Source organism: Desmodus rotundus, chromosome 6, assembly GCF_022682495.2.
Source record: "Desmodus rotundus isolate HL8 chromosome 6, HLdesRot8A.1, whole genome shotgun sequence".
NCBI lineage: Eukaryota > Metazoa > Chordata > Mammalia > Chiroptera > Phyllostomidae > Desmodus > Desmodus rotundus.
The window spans coordinates 140539645-140561597 of NC_071392.1; the positions used below are offsets into that span (position 1 = coordinate 140539645).

General features: G+C 46.1%; 2 protein-coding genes across 2 annotated transcripts in view; one reads left to right on the top strand and one right to left on the bottom strand.

Annotated features, from left to right (window-relative positions):
- Positions 1-21953, top strand: part of MYOZ3 (myozenin 3) — a 373398-nt gene that overhangs the window by 338380 nt on the left and 13065 nt on the right. The window lies entirely within an intron of this gene.
- On the bottom strand, positions 767-21888 carry SLC36A3 (solute carrier family 36 member 3). The gene is made up of 9 exons (XM_024576774.3): positions 21804-21888; positions 18839-18927; positions 16347-16442; positions 10804-10888; positions 9659-9877; positions 7726-7824; positions 7170-7336; positions 3918-4087; positions 767-1077 (listed from the first exon to the last, which is right to left on the bottom strand). The coding sequence occupies exons 1-9, from the start codon at positions 21822-21824 to the stop codon at positions 785-787; spliced, it is 1239 nt and encodes a 412-aa protein (XP_024432542.2). The 5' UTR covers positions 21825-21888; the 3' UTR covers positions 767-784.

Here is a 21953-nt window from a genome sequence, read left to right on the forward strand (position 1 = left end):
TAAGATAGATAGATAGATGGATGATGTCCTTCTAGGTAGCAAAGTCACCATAATGATGAAAGATTACTAAGAGATTTGATTTTACCTTTAACCTTCTCCTGGTATGCCCGTATCTCCAGCGCAACAGGGTACTTGCTGATGGAAAACCAATTTTCACACATGTGGTTAAAGGACAATTAATTTCTTTTTTCACTTTCAGAATGTCAGAGCAGGAAAAGCCCTTCATAACCATTAAGTCTAGTCCTTCATTTCGTAGATGGGAAAACTGAGACAGAGAGGGAGGAACTTGCCCGGGATCCCATGGGAAACAAGTGGCAGAGCCCATGGCTGGACAGAATTACTGCTAAGCTCTATTTGGTCTGTCTGTGACTCTTCCATGTAGAAGAGTCTAAATAGAAATCCCTGTTCCCCAACATACACTTTTCTAAAGCTGATGCGTTCAAGGCAGCTGCTGCCCAATAGAGGAAACAATTGCTTTTGCTTTTACAAATACGTGTGGTTTCTGTTTCCAGGGGTATCACAGGCAAATGGCGCACTTTTTCCCATTAAATGAGGCTGATGCATGAATAGTTGAATAGTGGTTTTGGTTAGGAAGTACAAAAGACCTCCAAAAATACCCGACCCCCCAAAAGGGCACAGCCTGACAAGTATCAGTACTGACATGTGTCATTTACATTTCTCTTGGAAAGATGAAGAAGCCACTCATTAACGTAGAGATGCTGGGGTTTGATAAATGTATATAACATCCACGATGGAAACCAAACTGGGGATGGGAGGAGGGGGGCTATTCGAATAAAAATAGATAATGATGTGCATAGACCCCTGTGGAGTTGGCTATGGAATGTTTGGTGGGTTGGATCAACTCATAGAGGGCTTGGTATATTCCAAATATGCACCCCAAAAGGCCCAGGGTGCTGATCATGATGTCCTTCGCAATGGTGACAAAGCTCATGTTTTCAGGGTAAAAAGTGATGAGCTCCAGGAGGGGCGGGATGATGAGCGCCAGGGCGCTGCTGCTCACGGAGCCCACCAGGGCGAGGACCAGGTCCAGGCGGGGGATGAGGATGGCTGAGACACCTGCGGGGAGGGAAGCGATTTAGAGTCACTGAAAGTTCCTGCGGGAAGGGAGCTCAGAGACAAACCATTTCTTTGGACCCTTATAATTCCACAGATGCCTGATGAGCCATTGTGGAGAAGTGGGAAGGAGCCCATCGCAGACTTGGGCAGTGGCTCAGGCACTGTGGCTCTGGACGCCCACCTGTTTTAACAGCCAATACAGGTGCTCTCCTTTTATGTTTTGTTTTATTGGGTTTTGTCACATATAATATTTATTGGAAAGGCCCCTCCCCCCCCATCTATCACAAACTCACTGTAGAGATGGGGAAATCTAGAGCTCTGGAGGGAACGGAATGTGCCCACAGTCACACAGAGCTGAGCTGAGAACCCACTGAGATGCTCGATTTAAGGCCCTTTCCCCTCTCCTGTGCTGCCTTCCATTTGTAAGAAAGAACTTGGTACGCTGTAAGTACTCCGCAAATGCCTGGCTCTTACCCGGGCCCTGGATCTATGGTGAATGTGTACTCATCTACATAATATAAACACTGTCTAGAAACAGGGATATAAAAAAGTGAGAGATGGCTCGCTGCTGTCAGAATCTCGGTCACTTGCTTTCATATTCTGAAGGGACCTGGATAGTTAAGAAGGACAGAATGCGTGAAGACAGCGTGAGGCTGCTCACTCCCCATCTTTTCTATAAACACATCTCTGTCTTTGGATGAATAAATATACAAGTTTTGTGATTCCACTTTATACAGCCATCTGATTTTCTTATGAACAAATTAGGGAAAATCTGCCCTGGAAAGCACCCTTGCTAGTTTGCTGGATCTTGAAAATATCGCTGCTTTATGAAATTGCTCCAACACGTCCACTCAGAGTGAGAGAGACTCACAGACTCTCATGGTTGGGAATCCATCACCCCTCTGATGGGATGCTTCCCATCCACAGCATTCCTTCACAGATGTTTAATATATTGCTTAAGGAGGCACAGAGGAAAGTCCGTGTCTTTCAAGCAAGTTCACAGTGACAGGGCAGAGAAGACGGGCTCCAGGAAGCTCTACAGGAGGCAGACTGGAAGGGTGCCCTGAAGGCCGAATCTGGTCATGTAAACCCGCTGCTCAGAGCCCTCCCATGGTTCTCCGTGGCCTGACCTCCTCGGGCCTGCAAGTTTTCTGGCTTCATGTTTTATCACTCCCACTGCTTTCAGTTTTCCAAGGAGGCCGGATGTAAATACCTGCCTCAGATCTGTGCAGGGCCTGCTCCCTACTCATGGTGCACTCTTCACTCCTCCATCTACCTCCTCATCTTTTCAGTCTGAACTGGAATATCACTCCACTGGAGAGCACTCCCTGACCTGACCAAGGCTAAGTTAGAGGACCTTCTTATGTGTCCTTAGGATATCCTGTTCTTGCGATGTCACCCATCAGATGGCACATCTTTATGTGCTATAGTTATTTTCCTGCTTATATTTCCCACTCAACTATAAGCCTCAGGAGGGCAGGGCCATGCCTTCTTCATTACTTGTTATTGTGCCCCCGGTGCCCAGCACAATGTCAAGGACATAGTAGGTGCTCAACAAATAACTGTTGAATGAATAAAGGGTAACGAAGTTGATAGATGAATGGAGGAGAAGGAAGCAGTCATTCAGTGTACACCAGAAGGGGGACATATTATTAAGTTAGCTGTGTCTAGTGATGCCTCCCCTGACCTGGAGTGGCCTGAACTACTCAGTTTTTCTCTTCAGCTTACACCTTTTCTCTTAGGCAGGGTCTCACGACAATATATTGACAGGTTTCTGATGTCTTGTACAGACTGGGAACTCTGTAACACCTTAAGCCAAGCAGATGTGCTGTTTCTGCTTATAGAATCCCAGTTATAGGAAGTTTAGCATCTGATAGCCTGTCCTGCTGGGATGCTCCAAGAGTTACACAGTTTCTTCTGACTCCGAATTGAGACTGGATTCTCTCAACTTTAAACTTGGACTGGTGGAAACTTTAAGACTCAATTTCCTCTCTCTCTTTCACAATAATCCCACAGGTGGTTGAGGACAAACAGGAGTTGCCCAAACCCTGGCTTCTCCAGGTAAAACATCCCTAGTTCTTTCCCTCATTCCTCATGGGCACCTTATCTGATCTTCTTTCTCTGGAGATGCTTTGAGAAAGAATCCCCCAGCCCCATACATGATGTTTCCCAACTGTAGCGCCTAGTGTAGAATGAATGAGTGGATACGTGAATGGAAAGAAGCATGAGGGAAGGAAGGGAGGGAGGGAGGAAGGGTGGAAGGAAGAGAAAATAGTGCCCCCCCAAATGATCTCCAAGACCTTCACAAACCAACCCCTTGGGTTTTTTCCCTGCAGTTAAATACAGCTTTATGGTGGGGGCTTGACCCTAATTTATGGCAGGAAGGAATATGGCTCAATGGAAAACACAGACTTTAGTGCTATACAGCCTGCATTCAAATCCCAGCTCTGTCACTTAGCAGCTATGTGATCTGAGCACCTTACTCATTGAACCAGTTTCCTTGGTTGGTAATATTCCACTGCTAGGCTGTCCTGAGTGTTAGATAACATCACCACTGCGCCAGCATACAGGCGGCACATGGGAGTGTGGCTGAATGAGTGACTTCTTTCTCCCATAAACCAGCTACCTTCTGTGTGTAGGCAGGCGAGATTGCTATAGTATTCACCATGTGGTAGTTCAATTAAGCCCATTTTCAGGTGGGGCGTTGAGGTTCAGGGAGGCAAATGATCTCGCACAAGTTCATGAAGAAGGCAAGCGGCAGAGCCAACGATAGAGGGGTAGATGCCAGTGTGGCTCCCAGCCACAGCTGTGGGCAACAAGTGCCCTTGTACCCTACTCACAGGTCAGACAGACCAAGGCTGTGCGGACGGACAGGTCTGCAAACAGTGCCCAGTTCTCTGACACCTGGGAGACGACGAAGGGGATGATGATCTCGGCTGGGACGTGGAACTGGAGGGCGTAGGTAAAGAAGATGCCAATGGAGTATATCAACTTGACCGACTGGTACAGCCTGCAGAGAGACGGACGGGACGTGAAATGTGACATGGCTCCTGGGCAGGGCCGTGCAGGACTTACTGCTCAGAAGCTGGTACCTGTCACTGGGTGACAGAACTGGCTGACTGCCATCGGCTCAGGCTGGACCCGGCATCAGAGTCCCCTCAGAAGCTAATTAAAAGTGCACATCCCTGGAGATTCTTATTTAACAGGTCTGTGGCTCAGAAATCCATGCCTTTTTTCTTTTAGTTTTTTTCAAAAGGTATATCTGCATAGCCCTGGCCAGGGGGCTCAGTTGGTCGGGACATCGTTTTGCTTTCCAAAAGGGTTGTGGGTTCATTTCCCGTTCAGGGCACATACCTAGGTTGTGGGTTTGGTCGCTGGACGGGGTGCATATGGGAAACAACCCTGTATGTTTCTCTCTCTCTCTCCCCCCACTTCCTCTCTGTCTAAAAAGAAAAAGTCAATAAACATAACCTCTGGTGAGGATTAAAAAATAATAAAATAAAAAGGTATATGTGCGTAGAGTAAAATTCATAACACTAAAGTCATACAGAGAAGGACCTCCCTCCCGCCCTTGATTCCCAGTCTCCAGTCCCTCTTTCCATAGGCAATCCTTATAACAGTTTCCTCATAGCCCTTCCAGGAATAATCAGTGGGTATACAAGCTTGTACGGAACGTAGGCACACACACACATGGTAGCATCCTCTACACACTGCTGAGCCCTGGTTGTGTTCACTAAGTATTTCTTGGAGATTGTTCCTTATCAGTACACACAGATCTGGCTCTTCTGTTTAACAGCTGCTTGGTATTCCAATTGCGTGGATATACTCTAGATTTTTCAAGCAGTCCCTAATTAATGGATATGCAGATTATTCCTAGTCTCTTGCCAGCAGACAATGCTGCCCAGAACATCCTTGCACATATACTCTGCACATACAGTGTACAATCCCAGAAGTAACAGGGCTGGGTAAAGGTCCATGTGATCTAATATTGTCATAGCTGTTGACACAGGGCCATGTCTGGTCCCGGCGTGTTGGAGGGCTCGTTTCCCACGACCATGCCAAAACAGTGTGTGGACACAGGCTGCTCTCTGCCACTGGGTTTTTTAAAAGTTGGCATTTCATTATTATGTGGGAGACATAGCATTTTTTCAAATATATAAAGTGCCATTTTGGGGGGATTTGTCTGTGAACTGTGTTATTGTGGCCATTTTTTCTGGGTTTTTGGTCTCTTTCTCATTAGGGAGGGATTTTTGTTTGTCCCTTCTTTAAGGCTGCCCTGGAGCATCTCATGACCAGCCATGTTTAGAGAAGGTATGAAGCCCCCATGGCACCTGGTCCCCATGTTTTCCAGGGGAGGCCCCAGAAGGAAAGTGCCCTGGGTGAGGTAGCCAGTGGGGGCCCAACTCACCCAGAATAAGAACAGCCTATTCGAATGCTGACTTATATAAAAGAAGTCACAACTTCAAAGAAATCCCATGTTTATTATCTTTTTAAGTAGTAATTTTTAAAGATTTTATTCATTTATTTTTAGAAAGAGGGGAAGGGAGGGAGAAAGAGAGGGAGAGAAACATCGATGTGTGGTTGCCTCTCACACGGCCCCAACTGGGGACCTGGCCCACAACCCAGGCATGTGCCCTGACTGGGAGTCGAACTGGTGACTCTTCGGTTCACAGGCCGGCACTCAATCCACTGAGCCACACCAGCCAGGGCCCATGTTTATTATCTTATCTAGTCATTACCACAACACAGTCAGGGGGGTGGTTGGTGATAGTTTTCTCATTTTGCAGCTGCATGTAGCCTTTGTGGGAAATGACTGCTCCACCATCCTACTCTTCCTGAAAGACCCAGGCTATGGGGACATATAACCATGACAATAGCTAACCTTCAACGAGTGCCTACTATGCGCCAGACACTTTTCTAAGCACCTCATGTGCATTAAACCAATTAGTCCTCACAATCACTCCCTGAGGTAGTGTGGAAGTCATCTGGGCCGTTCAACAAATATTTCCAGTTCTTCCAAGCACGTGGTGGAATTAGACCTCCTCGCCCCTTTGACTGATGAAGTGCTAGCAAGAGACGTGTGCTTTAGCAGCTTCATGGGAGAGGGCGTGGTTCCCGTGCTCTGGGCCACGGCAACCAGTAACACTTCAGGGAGTGGCTGTTCCATCACTCTGGGACCCGGCATGGGGAAGGGGCAGCCGCCGCATAATGGACACATAGTGTGAGCATATGTTTAAGCATTTGTATGTATTCAGCCATTGAGATTGAGGAGTTGTTTATTACTGGAGTATAACTTAGTCTATCCTGATTGATACAACGCAGCATTAGTATTACCTTCATTCTACAGAGGATGGAAATGAGGTCTGCAAGATTGGGAAGCTTGCCCAAGGTCATATGAAGACCAGGGTGCAAATCCCATTACTCAGCTTTAGAACTTGTGCTCTTACGCACATGGCCGTACTGACTGCCTAGTCACTGTGTACCCAGTACTGCCAGAATAATGAGAATAGCCAACACTCAACAAATGCTGTGTGTCAGCCCCCAAAATGTTTCCTGGTTGAATGAATGAAGGAATGATTGAATGTAAGAACTCCAGACTGAATTCCAATGGGGCCATAGCCATAGCAGCAGCGCAGGTCCCTTTCTGGACTCGGGGGCCCGAGTAGCAGCCTACGTGCAGGACCCTGAGTTATTCGTCTGGAGTTACGCTTTTTGTTGTTACTGTTTCTGTTCCCCAAATACTCCAGATCATTCCTGTTTTAGGGCCTTTGAACTGTAGAGCCAGACAGATTCAGTTTGAAGTTTCAGCTTCTCGCAAACAATATGAACTGGGAGAGTTTCGTACCTTTCCAAATATCAACTTCCTCATCTATAGGTGGAATTGATAGTAAGAATGCTAACTCACAGGGCTGTTGCGAGAGTTAAATGAGATAAAGCACAGGGCCTGGATTATTAAATTCACCTGTTGTTATAGTGCAGCCATCAGCAGGTAATACTTGTTGCCCGTGACAACCCGAGGGAACGCCACACCCTCTTGCCAAGACTCAGAGCCCATAACTCTCCCCTCTGCACCCTGGGCGGCAGGGACGTACCAGCAATTGGGCAAGTTGAGAATGATGCTGGCCTGGGTGTCCGGCCCGAACTTCATGTAGCCGAGTGTCCCCAGGCAGATGAAGAGGCTGATGACAAGGGACATCCCCAAGTACAGAACAAAAGAAAACTTCTGTGGGTGCTTCATCTGGTTTTTGAGAGGCAGAACCTGGCAGCAAAAGGAGTTGTGAAAGAGGTAGAAGGAAAGGGATGAGAAACCCTGTGAAGGAGCAGACATCCTTTTCCTGGTGGCTCAGGGTCAGGAAGGGGCCTCTCCACGTGGCCACACCCCCTTTCATTTCCCTCCTTGCTCCCTGTTGGCAGAAGTGTCCCCCTCCTCCATCTGGGCTGAGGAGTGAATCCTCACTCAGTCTTCAAAGCTTAGTGTGGGGCATGGGGCAGTCGGCGCCCTGAGAATGGGTCCTGACTTTCCCTCCCACCAAGAGGAGATCATATCCTACATTGATCATAAATACGATTACTTGCTCATCTGGGACAATGGCTGGCTTCCTTAGAGAGCACTAGGGATCATTCACTTACACGCCACATCAACCTTACCATACCGACGCCTTCAAACGTGAAGATGGCTGTCCCGAAGAACAGCAGGAAGGTCTCCCAGCCTGCCATCAAGGGTAGGTTGCTGGGATCTGGAATCTCCTGAAAGGAAGGAGAAGGGCAGTGGCTTTGCCGTGGCTGAACAGTCGTCGCCTGGTGGAAAGCTGGGCCATGCCTGACGCCAGCAGAGCTGGTGTCAGGATCGGCTGTCAGATAGCTAGGCGTGGGCAGCCTTCTCGTCTTCTGAAAAGGTACTTATTTTTATCATGGTAAATACATATAGTATGAAACTCACAATTTTAGCCACTTTTAAGTGTACAGTTCCATGGCATGAAGTATATTCACATCGTCGGGCGACCAACACCCCTAGCCACGTCCAAAATTCTTTCGTCATCCCCAACTGCTGGACGCATTAACAACTCCCCATCATCCCGCCCCTTGGTGACCCCTGGTCTCCTGTCTATCTCCCTGAATTTGACTGTTCCAGGTAACTCACGGAAGTGAAATCATACCAGATTTGTCTTTTTGTGGTGGCTTATTGCACTTGGCATAATGTCTTTAGGGTTGGTCCATGTTGTGGTGTAGATCAGAATTCCATTCCTTTTTAAGCTGAATAATAGTTCAGTGTATGTAGTTACTACACTTGTTTATTCATTCATCAGTTGATGGGCATTTGGGTTGTTTCCACTTTTTGGCTATTGGGAGCCCTCTCATCTTTACATGGGGGACCCAGGGAGGAGAGAGGAATTAGCTGAGGCTACTCTTCAAGTTAGTGGCACAGCCCAGGTAAAAATCCCAGCCTCCTGCTTTCCCGTTCCCAAATGCCTCTTCTCCATCACTTCTCTCAGACTGCGCAGTCCATTGACCGGTAGGTACAGCAGCTCTCACGGATCTGGGGGGGAAACGATTTGCCAGGATTCTTGGGGCTGGCGGAACAATGGCTCCCTAAAGAATCAGTGTTCAGACTGAATTAAGGTCAGTAATCAGCTGACCTTAAAATAAGGAGGTTATCCTGTGTTATCTGGGTAGGCCCTGTGTGATCACAGCGTCTTTCGAAGTGGGAGAGAACCAGAGAGAGATGGGAGCATGGGAAAGCCTCAGCCTGACGCTCTTGGCTTTGAAAATGAGCCAAGGCATGTGGGTGGGGAAGCCTCTGGAAGCTGAACAAGAAAACAGATTTCCCCCATAAATTTCCAGAAAGAAACTACCCTGCTGACAACTTGATTTTAGCCCAGTGAGACCTCCAGAACTGTAGGATAAATTTGGGGTAATTTGTTACAGCAGCAACAGTAACTAATACAACCACAAAGACTTCCAAGAAAGGAAACCGTAATGGTGGAATTTCGGGACCTGTGATGATAGCATAGCATGGGCTTGGGAGGCAAACTGACTGGCATTAGTACGAAGCTACTTTCTGTTTATCGCTTTCCTTGTCTGTAAATTGAGGATAAAGGTAGCACTTCCAAAACAGTAATATTGTGAAGACAGGACTTAATAAAGAACTCAGTGTGAGGTAAATCAAATTCCCTTATCATCCATGTATCCGTTGTCCACCTACCACTGTTAGAATTTTTGTTGATTATTTGGTTGCAGTTTATCTCCCTAAGTGTGTGAAGTTAGCCTCCATGAGAGCAGACACCCTGTCAGTTTTGCTTACTACTGAGTCCCCAGCCCTTTGCACAGTGGCTGGTTCACAAAAGGTATTCAGTAACTGTTTGTTGAACGACTCTTTGTTATGCAGTGTGACAAAGATGGTGATGATGACGACTAGCTTTTGTAGCTTGTGGTAAAAAGGTGTTTACAGCTATCACAATAGCGGGGGCTGCTCAAAGCAGGGGGCCCCCTTCCTTACCCTCACCCGCCCATAATGATAACCCTCCCTGGGTGTCTCAGAAACCCTGGACAACCCGTGTCTGTGGTGGTTTCAGGCACGGACCTGTGTGATATACTCAAAGATCAGAGCCATGCTCCCCAGGGTGGTGATGCTGGCCAGAGTTGAGAAGACGGACAGCACCTTGAGGTTCCGGATGAACACCAACAGGACCAGGAAGGGCAGGATGGTCAGCATGTAGACTCGGATGTCCAGGATGGGGGTCAGCGCCAGGCTTTTCCTGGGCTGGCAGATGTTGGAGGTCACGTGGGCTTCCTCCACTATCTGACGCAGAGCATAAGAAGGGGGTGCAGATTAAACATAGGATACCCACTTACGTTTCGATTTCAGAGAATTAACAGGGAACTTTATAGTACAACCTGTCCCAAATATTACATAGGACATACTCCCAGTAAAAAAAATTATTGCTGCTTATCTGAAATTCTAATTTAACCACATATCATATATTTTTATTTGCCAAATTTGGTTACCCTAACATTAATGCTCATGACCGTGACAACCAGAAACTCTTAGAATCATAAAATCTCAAGGTCAAAGGGTCCTTTGGTCACCTAGCCCAACCTCCTCTTCTGTACCAAATGGTTCTCTTTCATACCTCCAGAGAATGGGAGTTGATCACACAAAAATAGTTTCTTATATTTTAGATAGCCGTAAAAGGTAGAGAGCTCTGAATATTGTGCAAAATCCATCTTCTTGAATATTCTGTCTCCATTACTTGGCATGGCTCTGGCTGTTTGAGAGCACAGGACAAGTGTGCTCACTCTACGCCGTGAAGTCGAGAGAGAGGCTAAGACGCATTTGCCGTGCCCACCAGGGATGTAATGAGGGCAAGGCTCTGCCTTGTTTGCCTTGTATTTAATTCGTCCTCTTCTATAGGGCAACCGTGAGGCACCTAAAATAAATCTTACTAACACTTTTTGGGCTAAAAACGTCTCCAGTATTTCCGACTGGATGTGATCTCAAGCCTCTCTCTCTCCATCCTGGTTACACTCCTCGGGGGTTGCCTTGGCTTCTCTATGATCTTTTTAAAAAGTGATTCCCAGGACTGAGCGCACCCGCGTGAGTAGTCTGATCAGGGTTAGAAGTGAAGCCCTCTCCTCCCATGAGCTGAACACTGCACTTTTGCTAACGCAGCCCTAGCAGTCGGAGGTCTGCTTTCCTGTCACTCTGCCTGGAAGAGGCCTCTTTACCTGCTGTAAGTTGTCTGCCATGAATATAAAATAAACACTGCAGAAGCCCAGCTGGGTGATGATCAGTAAGAAGCTGACAGTGTACCTGGGAGGGAAAAGGAGAGGCAGACAGAGGGAGAAACATTATTTTTTAAAAATGCATTCATTTTTATTTTTTGAAATAATGTTTTCTGACATTTTAAATGTTTACCCACTTTTTTATATACTGAAAGTTTTCAAATCCAGAGAGAAAGCTGAAAGACTGGTATAATTAACATCCATATATCCTTTAACTAGATACACCAATTGTTAACTTTTGGCCCTAACTGCATCATGTATGTATTCCATCCACACACACGCACACACATTTTTTCAGAACAATTTGAAAGTCAACTTTAGATGTAACACTTCAACTCCAAATACCTCAGCATACCTCTCTTAAGACTCTGATCTCCGGAAAAATCAGCTTCAATGTACTCAAGCATATAGTCCATAGTTTTTAAATAACCCAATTCTCTCCAAAATACCTTTTGTAGCTCTTTTTATTTTTATTTTTTTAAATTTTTTTTAAAAGACTGTGGACTTCTGGCCAAGATGGAGGCATAGGTAGACACACTGTGCCTCCTCGCACAACCAAAAGAAGGACAACAACAATTTTAAAACAAAAAACAATCAGGACTGACAGAAAATTGAACTCTATGGAAGTCCGACAACCAAGGAGTTAAAGAAGAAACATTCATCCAGACCGATAGGAGGGGCGGAGAGGACTCCTGGAAAAATGGTGGCTGGCTGACCCTGCAGTCCCACATTTGCACACAGATAAACTGGGAGGAACCACTGGGGAACGAGACAGACCTCCCAACCCAGGGCTCCAGTGCGGGGAAATAAAGCTTCAAACCACTGACTGAAAACACCTGTGGGGGTTGAGGCGGCAGTGGGAGAAACTCCAAGCCTCACAGGAGAGTTCGTTGGAGAGACCCACAGGGTCCCAGAATGTACACAAACCCACCCACATGGGAATCAGCACCAGAAGGGCCCAATTTGCTTGTGGGTAGCGGGGAAAGTGACTGAAATCCAGCAGAGAGTGGAGCAAGTGCCAGTGCTCCCTCTTGGGCCCCTCCCCCACATACAGCGTCACAGCGCAGCACCGTGGGTTGCCGTGCCCTGGTGAACACCTAAGGCTCTGCCCCTTTATGTAACAGGCCCACCAAGACCAAAAAAAAAAAAAAAAAAAAAGGCCCAAAGGAAAGAACAGATCAAAGCTCCAGAAAAAATACAACTAAGCAACGAAGAGACAGCCAACCTATCAGATGCACAGTTCAAAACACTGGTAATCAGGATGCTCACAGAAATGGTTGAATTTGGTCACAAATTAGATGAAAAAATGAAGCCTATGGTAAGAGAAATAAAGGAAAATGTACTGTAAACCAATAGTGATGGGAAGGAAACCGGGACTCAAATCAACAATATGGACCAGAAGGAAGAAATATCCAACCACAAAAGAATGAAGAAACAAGAATTCAAAAACATGAGGAGAGGCTTAGGAACCTCCAGGACATCTTTAAGTGTTCCAACATCTGAATTATAGGGGTGCCAGAAAGAGAAGAGGAAGAGCAAGAAATTGAAAACTTATTTGAAAACATAATGAAGGAGAAGTTCCCTAATCTGGCAAAGGAAATAGACTTCCAGGAAGTCCAGGAAGCCCAGACAGTCCCAAGGAAGTTGGACCCAAGGAAGCACACACCGAGGCACATTGTAATTACATTACCCAAGATTAAAAATAAGGAGAGAATCTTACAAGCAGCAAGAGAAAAGGACACAGTTACCTACAAAGGAGTTCCCATAAGACTGTCAGCTGATTTCTCAAAAGAGACCTTACAGGCAAGAAGGGGCTGTCAAGAAGTATTCCAAGTCATGAAAGGCAAGGACCTACATCCAAAATTGCTCTATCCAGCAAAGCTATCATTTAGAATGGAAGGGTAGATAAAGTGCTTCTCAGATAAGTTCAAGTTAAAGAAGTTCATCATAACCAAGCCCTTATTATATGAAATGTTAAAGGGGCTTATCTAAGAAAAAGAAGATAAAAAATATGAACAGTAAAATGACAGCAAACTCACAGTTATTAACAACTACACCTAAAACAAAAATAAAAGCAAACTAAGCAAACAACTAGAACAGGAACAGAACCACAGAAATGGAGATCACATGGAAGGTTATCAACAGGGGAGTCGGGGGGGGAGAGAAGTGAAAAAGGTACAGAGAATAAGTAGCATAAATAGTAGGTAGAAAATAGGGAGAGGGTAAGAATAGTATAGGAAATGTAGAAGCCAAAGAACTTATAAGTATGACCCATGGACATGAACTATAGGGGGGGGGGTGTGGGAGGGAGGGGGTGGGCAGGGAGGAGGGGAGTGAAGGGGGGAAAATGGGACAACTGTAATAGCATAATCAATAAGATATATTAAAGAAAAAAGTTTTTAAAGATTTTATTTATTTTTATACAGAAAGGAAGAGAGGGAGAGAAACATCAATGTATGGTTGCCTCTCACATGCCCCCCACTGGGAACCTGACCGCTACCCAGGAATCGAACCTGAGACCCCTTGGTTCACAGGTTGGTGCTCAATCCACTGAGTCCCACCAGCCAGGGCTATATATTTTTTTGATTCAGGATCTAATCAAGGTTTGTATATCACATTAAGGCTCTGTCTCTTCCGTCTTTTTTCAGGTACAGCAGCCCTGAATCTGCCTTTTTTGTTTTGCATGACAGTGTTTTTCTGGGAAGAGTCCAGGCCAACTGTCATGCAGAAGGCCCCCCCCCCTCTCCGGGGACTTGTATAACCGCTTCCTCATGATTAGATCCAGACAAGCGCTTTGGCAAGCACACTACATGTGATGTTTTGTGCTGTTTTCATCATGTTGGGAGGCATGTGATACCCTGTGGCTCTGCTGGAGGGTGACTGCAAGACCTCACCACTGCAAGTGCTCATTTCCTTCTTGTGATCTGGGGGGAGACTCGGAGAGGGAGTGAGTACCCTGTTCCCCTCAAACCAAGGGTTTTAACATTCATTAACGACCCTTTGCCTGAGTCAATTATTTCATCGGTGGTTGTAAGCTGGTGGGTTTCTAATTCTATCTGTGATTTCTTCTAAATTTATCAGCTGGTGTTTAAGAAAGATATATTCTTCCCTCCTCTTTTTTGGGGGGGTATCACAATAGACTCACATGAATTGTTTTTGAATTTGTAAAAGAATTTTAGCCAAACTGATAACATTGCTGGGAAGCAAGATTTCAAATGCTCCCTCACATTATTTTTAAATTTAATATATTACAGTCCATCATAATCATGACTGTTTTGCATTTTTAAATAGCCTCAAATTCATTTGGGGATGGATTTATTCTTTAGGGAACAGAATATGCTCCTCTATTTAGATTCTAATGTTTAGATCAGTGGTTTTCCAAATTGGATTGTAGTAGCAATTGCATCAGAACCATCTGGTTTATGCAAAAAATACAGATTCCTGGTTCTCATATCAGCCTATTGAGTCTGAGGCTGGGTGGTGTCGTGTGAGACTTCAAAATGCAGATTATTTCCCTCTCTTTACCAGGCAGATTTTCAAACATCTACAAAAACTATGACAATGATTTAATGACTCCTTGTGTGCCCATGCGAGCTTCCACAATTACTAACTTTTTCCCAATCCTCTTCCATACATCCTTCACCCCCACCACACACATGTCCATTTTGTTGGAGTATTTGTAACAAACTAAGGACCCCTTGGTACTTTGTCTGTAAATAATTCAGCATGCAACCCTAATGGACAAGGACTTTCAAAATATAATCCTCATGCCATTATCAACCCTTAAAAAATTACCAATAATTCCTTTACATTATTTAATATTCAGTCCATATTCCTATTTCTCCAGTTGTCTCAAAAATGTCTGTTTTACAGTTGAAATCTATAGATTGCTTTTTGTTAAGTCTCTTAAGTTTTTTAAACTGCCATGTTCCCCTTGCCCTGCTTTCTTTTTTTCCCTTGCAACTTCTAATTTTGGGGTAGTGTGGAAGATACCAGCTCACTTGTCCTGTGGTGTGGCCCACTTTCTAGATCTCGTTGACCACTTCATGCTGTCAGTTATTTTGTTTCTCTATCCTCGTGTTTCCTGTCGACTGACCATAGATCTAGCAGCTTGATTAGATTGGGGTTCATCATTATCTTGCTGGTGAGGATACTTCTGAGGTGTGCTCTGGACTCCCTACTGCACCCCATTATAAGATGCCTCATGTCTGGCTGTCCTGTGTGTAAACACGAGATGCTCAGGTTAGAACCTGGGGTCAGGTGGTGTCAGGGTATTCTTCCTTCATGAAGTTTCCCAACAACCTTCCACCGGATGGTTGCTGCCTACATGAAATGGGCAGTTTTTAATCAAGCTACCTGGGCACCTAAAATTACAAATCATTGGTTTAAAGATTTTCCCAACTCCTTCTCAGTTCCTGGACCCCCAGAGAAATGGAGGTCTTGCTCTGCCACTAAAGGTTGTGTACCCTTGGGCGGTTTTATTGGGCAGCCCTATCTGGGCTTCATTTTTTTTCTCCTCTTGAACAGGCATGGACAAGATGATCTCTAAGGGCCCTCTTCCCTGCAGAAGTTTTACTCAGGGTGTCGTCAGAAACTGATAAACCTTGGCGAGTCACCCATTGTTACTGCCCCAAGAGCTCACCTGTCTGTAATCAGAGTGACTACTAATCCGGAAATCAGTGACCTGCTGAGAGTCCCCGGTGAGGAGCTGCCTGCCACAGGGATTCTGGCAGACACAATGCTCACTCGCCCCTGCTGGAGAGGCTCTGCTGGGAAGGCTGACACGTCAGGTATTCAATCAAATCTCTGCTCCACCACCATCCCTGTCTGTGTCCTTGGATGTGTTATTTTGTCTTTGAGAGCCTTAGTCACCTCCTATTCCCAGGACAGTACAAACCTATCCTGCCTACCTCATGAGGTCGTTGAGAAGGTCAGAGGAGCAAAGACATGGAGAAGCATTTTGTACACCATCAACTTTTTACTGAAGCAAGGGAATGCTCACCAGTAGGAAAAGGATTAAGTAAATCCATGGCATACATCAGTACCAGGGAACATCGTGAACCTCCGAAGGTAAGGAGCGGGACTTCTATGTCCCGACATGGAAAGAAATTCAGAGTGTGTTGTTAGGTGAGAGAGCAGATCACCAATAACTACTCTAATTAATGTGCGAGAACATACACAGCGAAACGTGTATTTCCATTCCCACACTCATATCCACGTGCACCAGAGAAACAGACGTCCGGAGGAACCTTGCCTAACTGGAGAGCAGTGATGACTCTTGGATGGAGCCGTCGGAAAATACTCTCTGTATTGTTTGATAGTTTGCAATAAGGAGTTTGCAGTGAGATGGTTTGATCGTTTGAGTACATTTGCATATTCATTTAAAACCTGCGAGACTGGAAATAAAGGAAGGGCAGGTGAGGACTGTGGCTGCCATGGTGGTGTTTGTTGTGAATGATTACTCCTATGGCACCTGTGACTACTACCTTCCCCACACCGCGTGCGTCCTCAGCCAGGCGTTTGGGCAGGTTTCGAGGCTGTACATCATGGCCTCTCCGTAGTTCACAAACGTCTTTTGCAGTCTGGAGAAAGGACAAGACATGTCTGACTTAGAACATTCGTGTTAAAAGTACAGTTTACTCCCACGGTGAGTAGTTATTACATATTTGTGTGTGAACATGGAGCGTTCTGCTTATTTTCTAGTAACGATATTACTGAAATATTTTGTAACAGTGTACTTTTAAAACTTTGAGGAGTCTGCCTTTTTATTTTTTAATACTGGTTTGTTTTTAAAAAACATGAATATTTAAGTGGATTTTTAGAAAGTAAACCAGGAAAGAGGGGATGTGAGAGGTGTGAGGCATGCACACCTGGTTGGTGGGGGGAGGAAGTAGGGAGGCGGGGCTCTGGGTTTCTGGGCTTACATCACTCCTTCCCACGCCTGAGGCTGTTGGGACATTTGAGAGGTCTGTTTCAGACCAGATCCCTTGCAGAGGTGATACTCAGCCTCCTGCCCAGCAGCCCTGTAGGATGTAACACCCCCCGTTCCAGCCTACCCTGTCCCTTCCCCAGGCAGCCCTTCCTCAGGGTGGGGAAGGCCCTGCTGAGGAACTATGAGTCAGTGAAAGCAGCCCCGGGCTGCTGAGGGCCTGATCCCGGGTGCTCAATGCTAGAAGAGGAAAAGCTCCCTAGACTTGTCACAAAGCCAGGGTTTAGATCCCTACATGCCCTCTAGGGGAGCTGGGAGAACCTGCGTGAATCTCTTCAGATTTCAGAGCCTCAGTTTTTACCCCCAGGCACAGTCTGGGTCTGGGGGAGGAGACAGTAAGATGTGGATTTGATGCTGTGTTGGGAAGATGGCATAATCCTTCTATTTTTATTATTACTCACTGTGCTTGGCATTTCAAACATAAGGGGGGCCGCACTGCATAGGACTGGCAAATATATCAGTCTGAGGATTACAAATTCAAAAGCTGTGGGGTCCAGAGCGGCATCAGTAATGAGGTAAGAGGGCCTGGGTGTGAGTCAATGAGAATGCAGGAGAGAGTGGCGAACCCTCTGGGACACTTCCTGTCCTAGAAGGGGCCACTGGGACTTGGCACCAGCTGAATGATAACAGAATGAAGCCCCTGATTGCCTAACTGGCAAGAAGAAGGCGAAGACTGTTTTTTTAATGTGCAATATCTATGTTTTTAGACATCGGCTAAAATAAAACAAAGCAAAGATTGTGGAAGTTCCCTAAAACATATCTGAAGGCCATAGCCATCTCTTAGGCTATCAGTCTGCAACTCCTGTATTAGTGGGGAAAGCCATAAAAAAAATCAGGAGGTTGTCATGAATGACATAGATATTAGAAGTCTACTCAGTGATCTGATGGTTCCAGCAGGAATGATGGCAGAAGAGATTTGAAAATGGTTTGAGTGGATGGAATCAGAGAGGTCTTGAAATAGGGGTTCGGCCACTTCCCAGCTCTGTGACCCCAAGTAAAGCATTTAACTCAGGTAAAAGTACCAGTTTGCTTATCTGTAAAACGGGGATAATAATAGTGCCATAGAAGCTTACTGTAAAGAGTAAATAAGGCTTGCAAAGCTCTGACCATGTGCCTGGTACAGTGGAATTGCGCAGTAAGTTGAATCGTCCAATGAGTAAGTGCTCTTACAGTGTTTTGTGAGCTGGAAAGTGTGCCACAGGTTAAGTGTGACTGATACATTCTCCGGATACACCTATTCAGGTTTGATACATTGGCTTTGTGAGGAGTTTCATTTACTTACTATCTCCAGTCGGGCTTTGGAAGGCTTTCTGCACGTCTCTGATGACCACTTCCCACCTGGGAAACAGCTGAGTGCTATGGATAGGGAGCCCCCAGGTGGTAGGTTGTAAGAAATTACCAACCACCCATGAACTGATAGCTGATAAATATGAAACTCTAAGCACTGTTTTCACTACCTTTGTCTTTTCTTTGCATTGAAGTTTCAAAAATATAAACACTGAGTATCAGATGTGTGCTTTACTAAGGACGGAAGTCATTGTGAACTAGGCATTTCATTGCTAATTTTTTTTTTTACTTTTACTAAATTGTCCCCCAAAAGGTTTACCTGGAACAAAACAAATTACCCTCACAAGGTGTGTGTGTTGGAGGTGGGGGAGGCTGAGAGTTGGAGAGATTAAGAGGAAGAACACATCCCTAAGTTTCTTGCATGTACACGACGGTTTATAGGGCATGTTTGAATCTTTTATCGGTTTGATCTTTCTAGGTTCAGAGGTGCAGGAACTTGACAGTGTCGTCCAGCTAGTTAGCAGCAGAGTTGGGCCTGAACCTCAGAGTTTCCAGGTGAGGTGCTTTATCACCACCTCTGTAGAATCCAGAGGGGTGGTGGTTTGAAGGGATGGCCAGGTAATTGGGTCACTCATCAAAGGAAACTCAACACACCTTCACACAGGGCCTGGCACTGGGGTGAGAGAGAAGCAGGACTCTCACCTCTGACTGAGGTGATGCGCACAGTTCAAGAGGATGACCATGCAGTGCACAGTGAGGACCCCGATGGTCAGCAGGCCGATAGGACCAACCTGGAGGGCAGAGGACAGTTGGAGGATGGTTAGCCACAAACCGATCGCTCCCACACCCGGCCCTCGCCCAGCCTGGGAGCTGGGACCCCTCTCAGGATGAGGCTGCCTTTGGGATGAGAGCCCCTGCCTGAATGTCCTTGTGTGTCTGTAAACAAAGGCAGGTCCGGCTGCCTGCCGCTGCGAAAGCCAACACTTGAGAGGCAGGTGCTGATGTAAAGGAAAGTGGTTTATTCAGATACTGGCCACCTGGGAGAAGGGGGACTCATGTCATAAAGCCCATCTCCTGGGAAGATGGGGGACTCACGTCTCAAAGCCCGTCTTCCCATCTCAGCAGAGGCAGAGGTTTTTATAAGGACAGAGAGGAACAGAACAAAGAGATCGAGGGAGGGGCTGACTAGTTCTCTGAGTGCAGATGAGTGCAGTCCCGTCCAATAAGGCGAGTGATGGTCCGCTGTGTGTCATCCTGGCTTAGTCATCCGACTTCATGTCATCCTGATGCCACGGAGGACGGTCAGCAAATGTCCCCCAGCTGGGATGCTTGAAGACTGGAGGCTATCTTTTGAAACTAGTTCCTAAGATTCTTATACAAACATGCTGTTCATTGACAAGCTACTTATTAGTCAGAGTCAGCGCTCACAGAAACAATGTCAAAAGAGTGGTGGGGTGGGTTACAATTTCCCACTGTTACACCTCCAGATGCTCCAGCTTAAATGCCCTTCTTAGCATCACTGCAAAGTGATTGCCCGACCTCTGCTAGGCTGCTTCCAGTGACAGAGTGCTCACTACCTCCCCAGTCTTAGTACTTTTTCCCCCTAGCACCAGGTTGTCAACAGAGGCACTGATGACATTTTGGGCCAGGTGATTCTTTGTTGTGGAGGCTGTTCTGTGTGTTTCAGGATGTTTAGCAGCCTCCCTTGGCCTCTACTCACCAGGTGTTGGTGGCATGCTGCCCCAAACAAGTTGTGGCAACCAGGAGTGTCTCTGACATTGTCAATGTCTTTGCCTGGGGTGAGAAATCGTCCTCAGTTGAGAATCACTGCCCTATGTGTCTAATTTGTCAATTATCTTTGTCAATTATTAATTTGTCATAAAAATTGTGTGTATTTAAGGTGTACAACATAGTGATTTGATACACATATACATAATGAAGTGATTACTAATGAACATATCTTCTGCTCATATAGTTTCCATCCTTTTGTATGTGGGAAGAGATCAAAAGGCAGGACTCATTATCAGTCGTAATCTCCCAGACGTGATCACAAGGCATAGAGTAAAGAGGGTCTCTCTCACCTCCTTTGTTCTGGACACTCATGCCTTTATAGACATGACCTGAGATAATACTATCTCTCATAAGGAAGCAGATGAGAGATCAAGAGTATCACTGGATTTCACTAGATGCAGCCTCCATACAGCAGAGGCTCGGTCTTATTTACTTCCATGTTCCCAGGGCCTCAGCCCCCACATAATGGGTGCTCAACATTATTCCTCCAGTGAACTACGGTCAGAGATTCTGGTGGGAGGTGGAGTTACGGAAGTCATCTAATGACTCCTAGGAAGCACAAATCGAAGGATAGAAGAGCTAGCTTAAGCAGCAAATACCTTACTGGCAAAGACAGCTTGGCTGAAGGCCATGTGGTAATAACACTCTTCAGAACTTCTAGAACCCTGAGAATTCCAGAGGGGAGAGCCCCATCTCTGGGTGAGAACTGCCACAGATTGGAAGTCACGGCAGGAGCCAGGGTCTCCATTCGCCTTCTTTAGGCACAGGGACCACTTACTGGGCCTGGAGACAAGGCGAAATTCACTGCGGTCAAAGGGAAATTGTCTGTTTGGCATCAGTTCAATTCAGTAGACATGCATTGGGACTTCCCATGTACTAGTGTCTCCAGTAGGTACTGTGGGGAGGTGTTAAGATAAATCTGAGCTCCTGCCCTCAGAGCTCTCAGTAAGCAAAGAAGATAGGAAGATTAAAAAAGAAGCATGTCTCATCTTTGTAAGTGCTGTAAGAATTCCAGGTGAGGCACATATAAGTTCCAGAGAAACAGAAGGTGAAGGCGGCTTTAATGTCAATGGGAAACAGGTTTTACAGAGGAGGGAGAAGGGAATGGCATAAGAGACAGGGGTGTGGCTGGGAGTATGGGGGACCAGAGATGATGTCATCCTCATCTTCCAAGCCACTTTCTCAGCCTCAGTCAAATAGGCTGAGATAGAAGCCACACACTCACACAGCTTCAGGGACCAGGCTGCTAATGGAAAGGAGTGAACTGGGCTGGACGTGATCCTGGGCAGTTGTGGGGGTGGGTGGCACTGTAGCAAAGTAGATTATGTATCTGTCTGGGAGGATGGGGAGTCTTTAAGAATGATGGTGGGGGGGCGGTACTGAATGAAGGTGGTCAAAAGTGCCAACTTCCGGCTCTGAGATAAGTAGGTTCTGGGAAGGAACGTAGGGCAGGAAGACTGGAGCTAACACTGCGTGTGGTACATTTGAAAGCTGCAAAGTAGATTCTGGAAGTTCTCATCTCAAGGGAAAAAAGGTTTGTGTAACTGTGTGAGGATGGATGTTAGCTCAACTTATTGATTGTGGTGATCATTTTGCAATATCTGTAAGTCAAGTCATTATGTGGTACACATTCAACTTATATAGAGCTGCAGGCCGATTTTATCTTAATAAAACTGGGAAAAGAGGAATGTTCTACCTCTTCCACATTCTACCTGGCTCCAGGTTGGCTCCTGCGGATTGATGCCTGCACACACATTTGCTATTACAGAGGGTACCCCCAAATTGTCCATTGATAAATGGGGCAAAGGCTGTAGGGACCCACCACCCCATTCCCCCAAAAGGGTAAAACTAGTTCTCACCACCAGATCCCTCTTACCAATATGCCGGCATTTTTCATGGCCAGGGGAAGCCCCAGGAGCCCTGTACCAATGTTGCATTTCCATAAATGGATCAAGGTTTGCATCATCCTGTGTGGGGAGAGCAGGAGACAGGAGGGTGTGTTAGTGGAGCGGAAGGCTGGTCCACA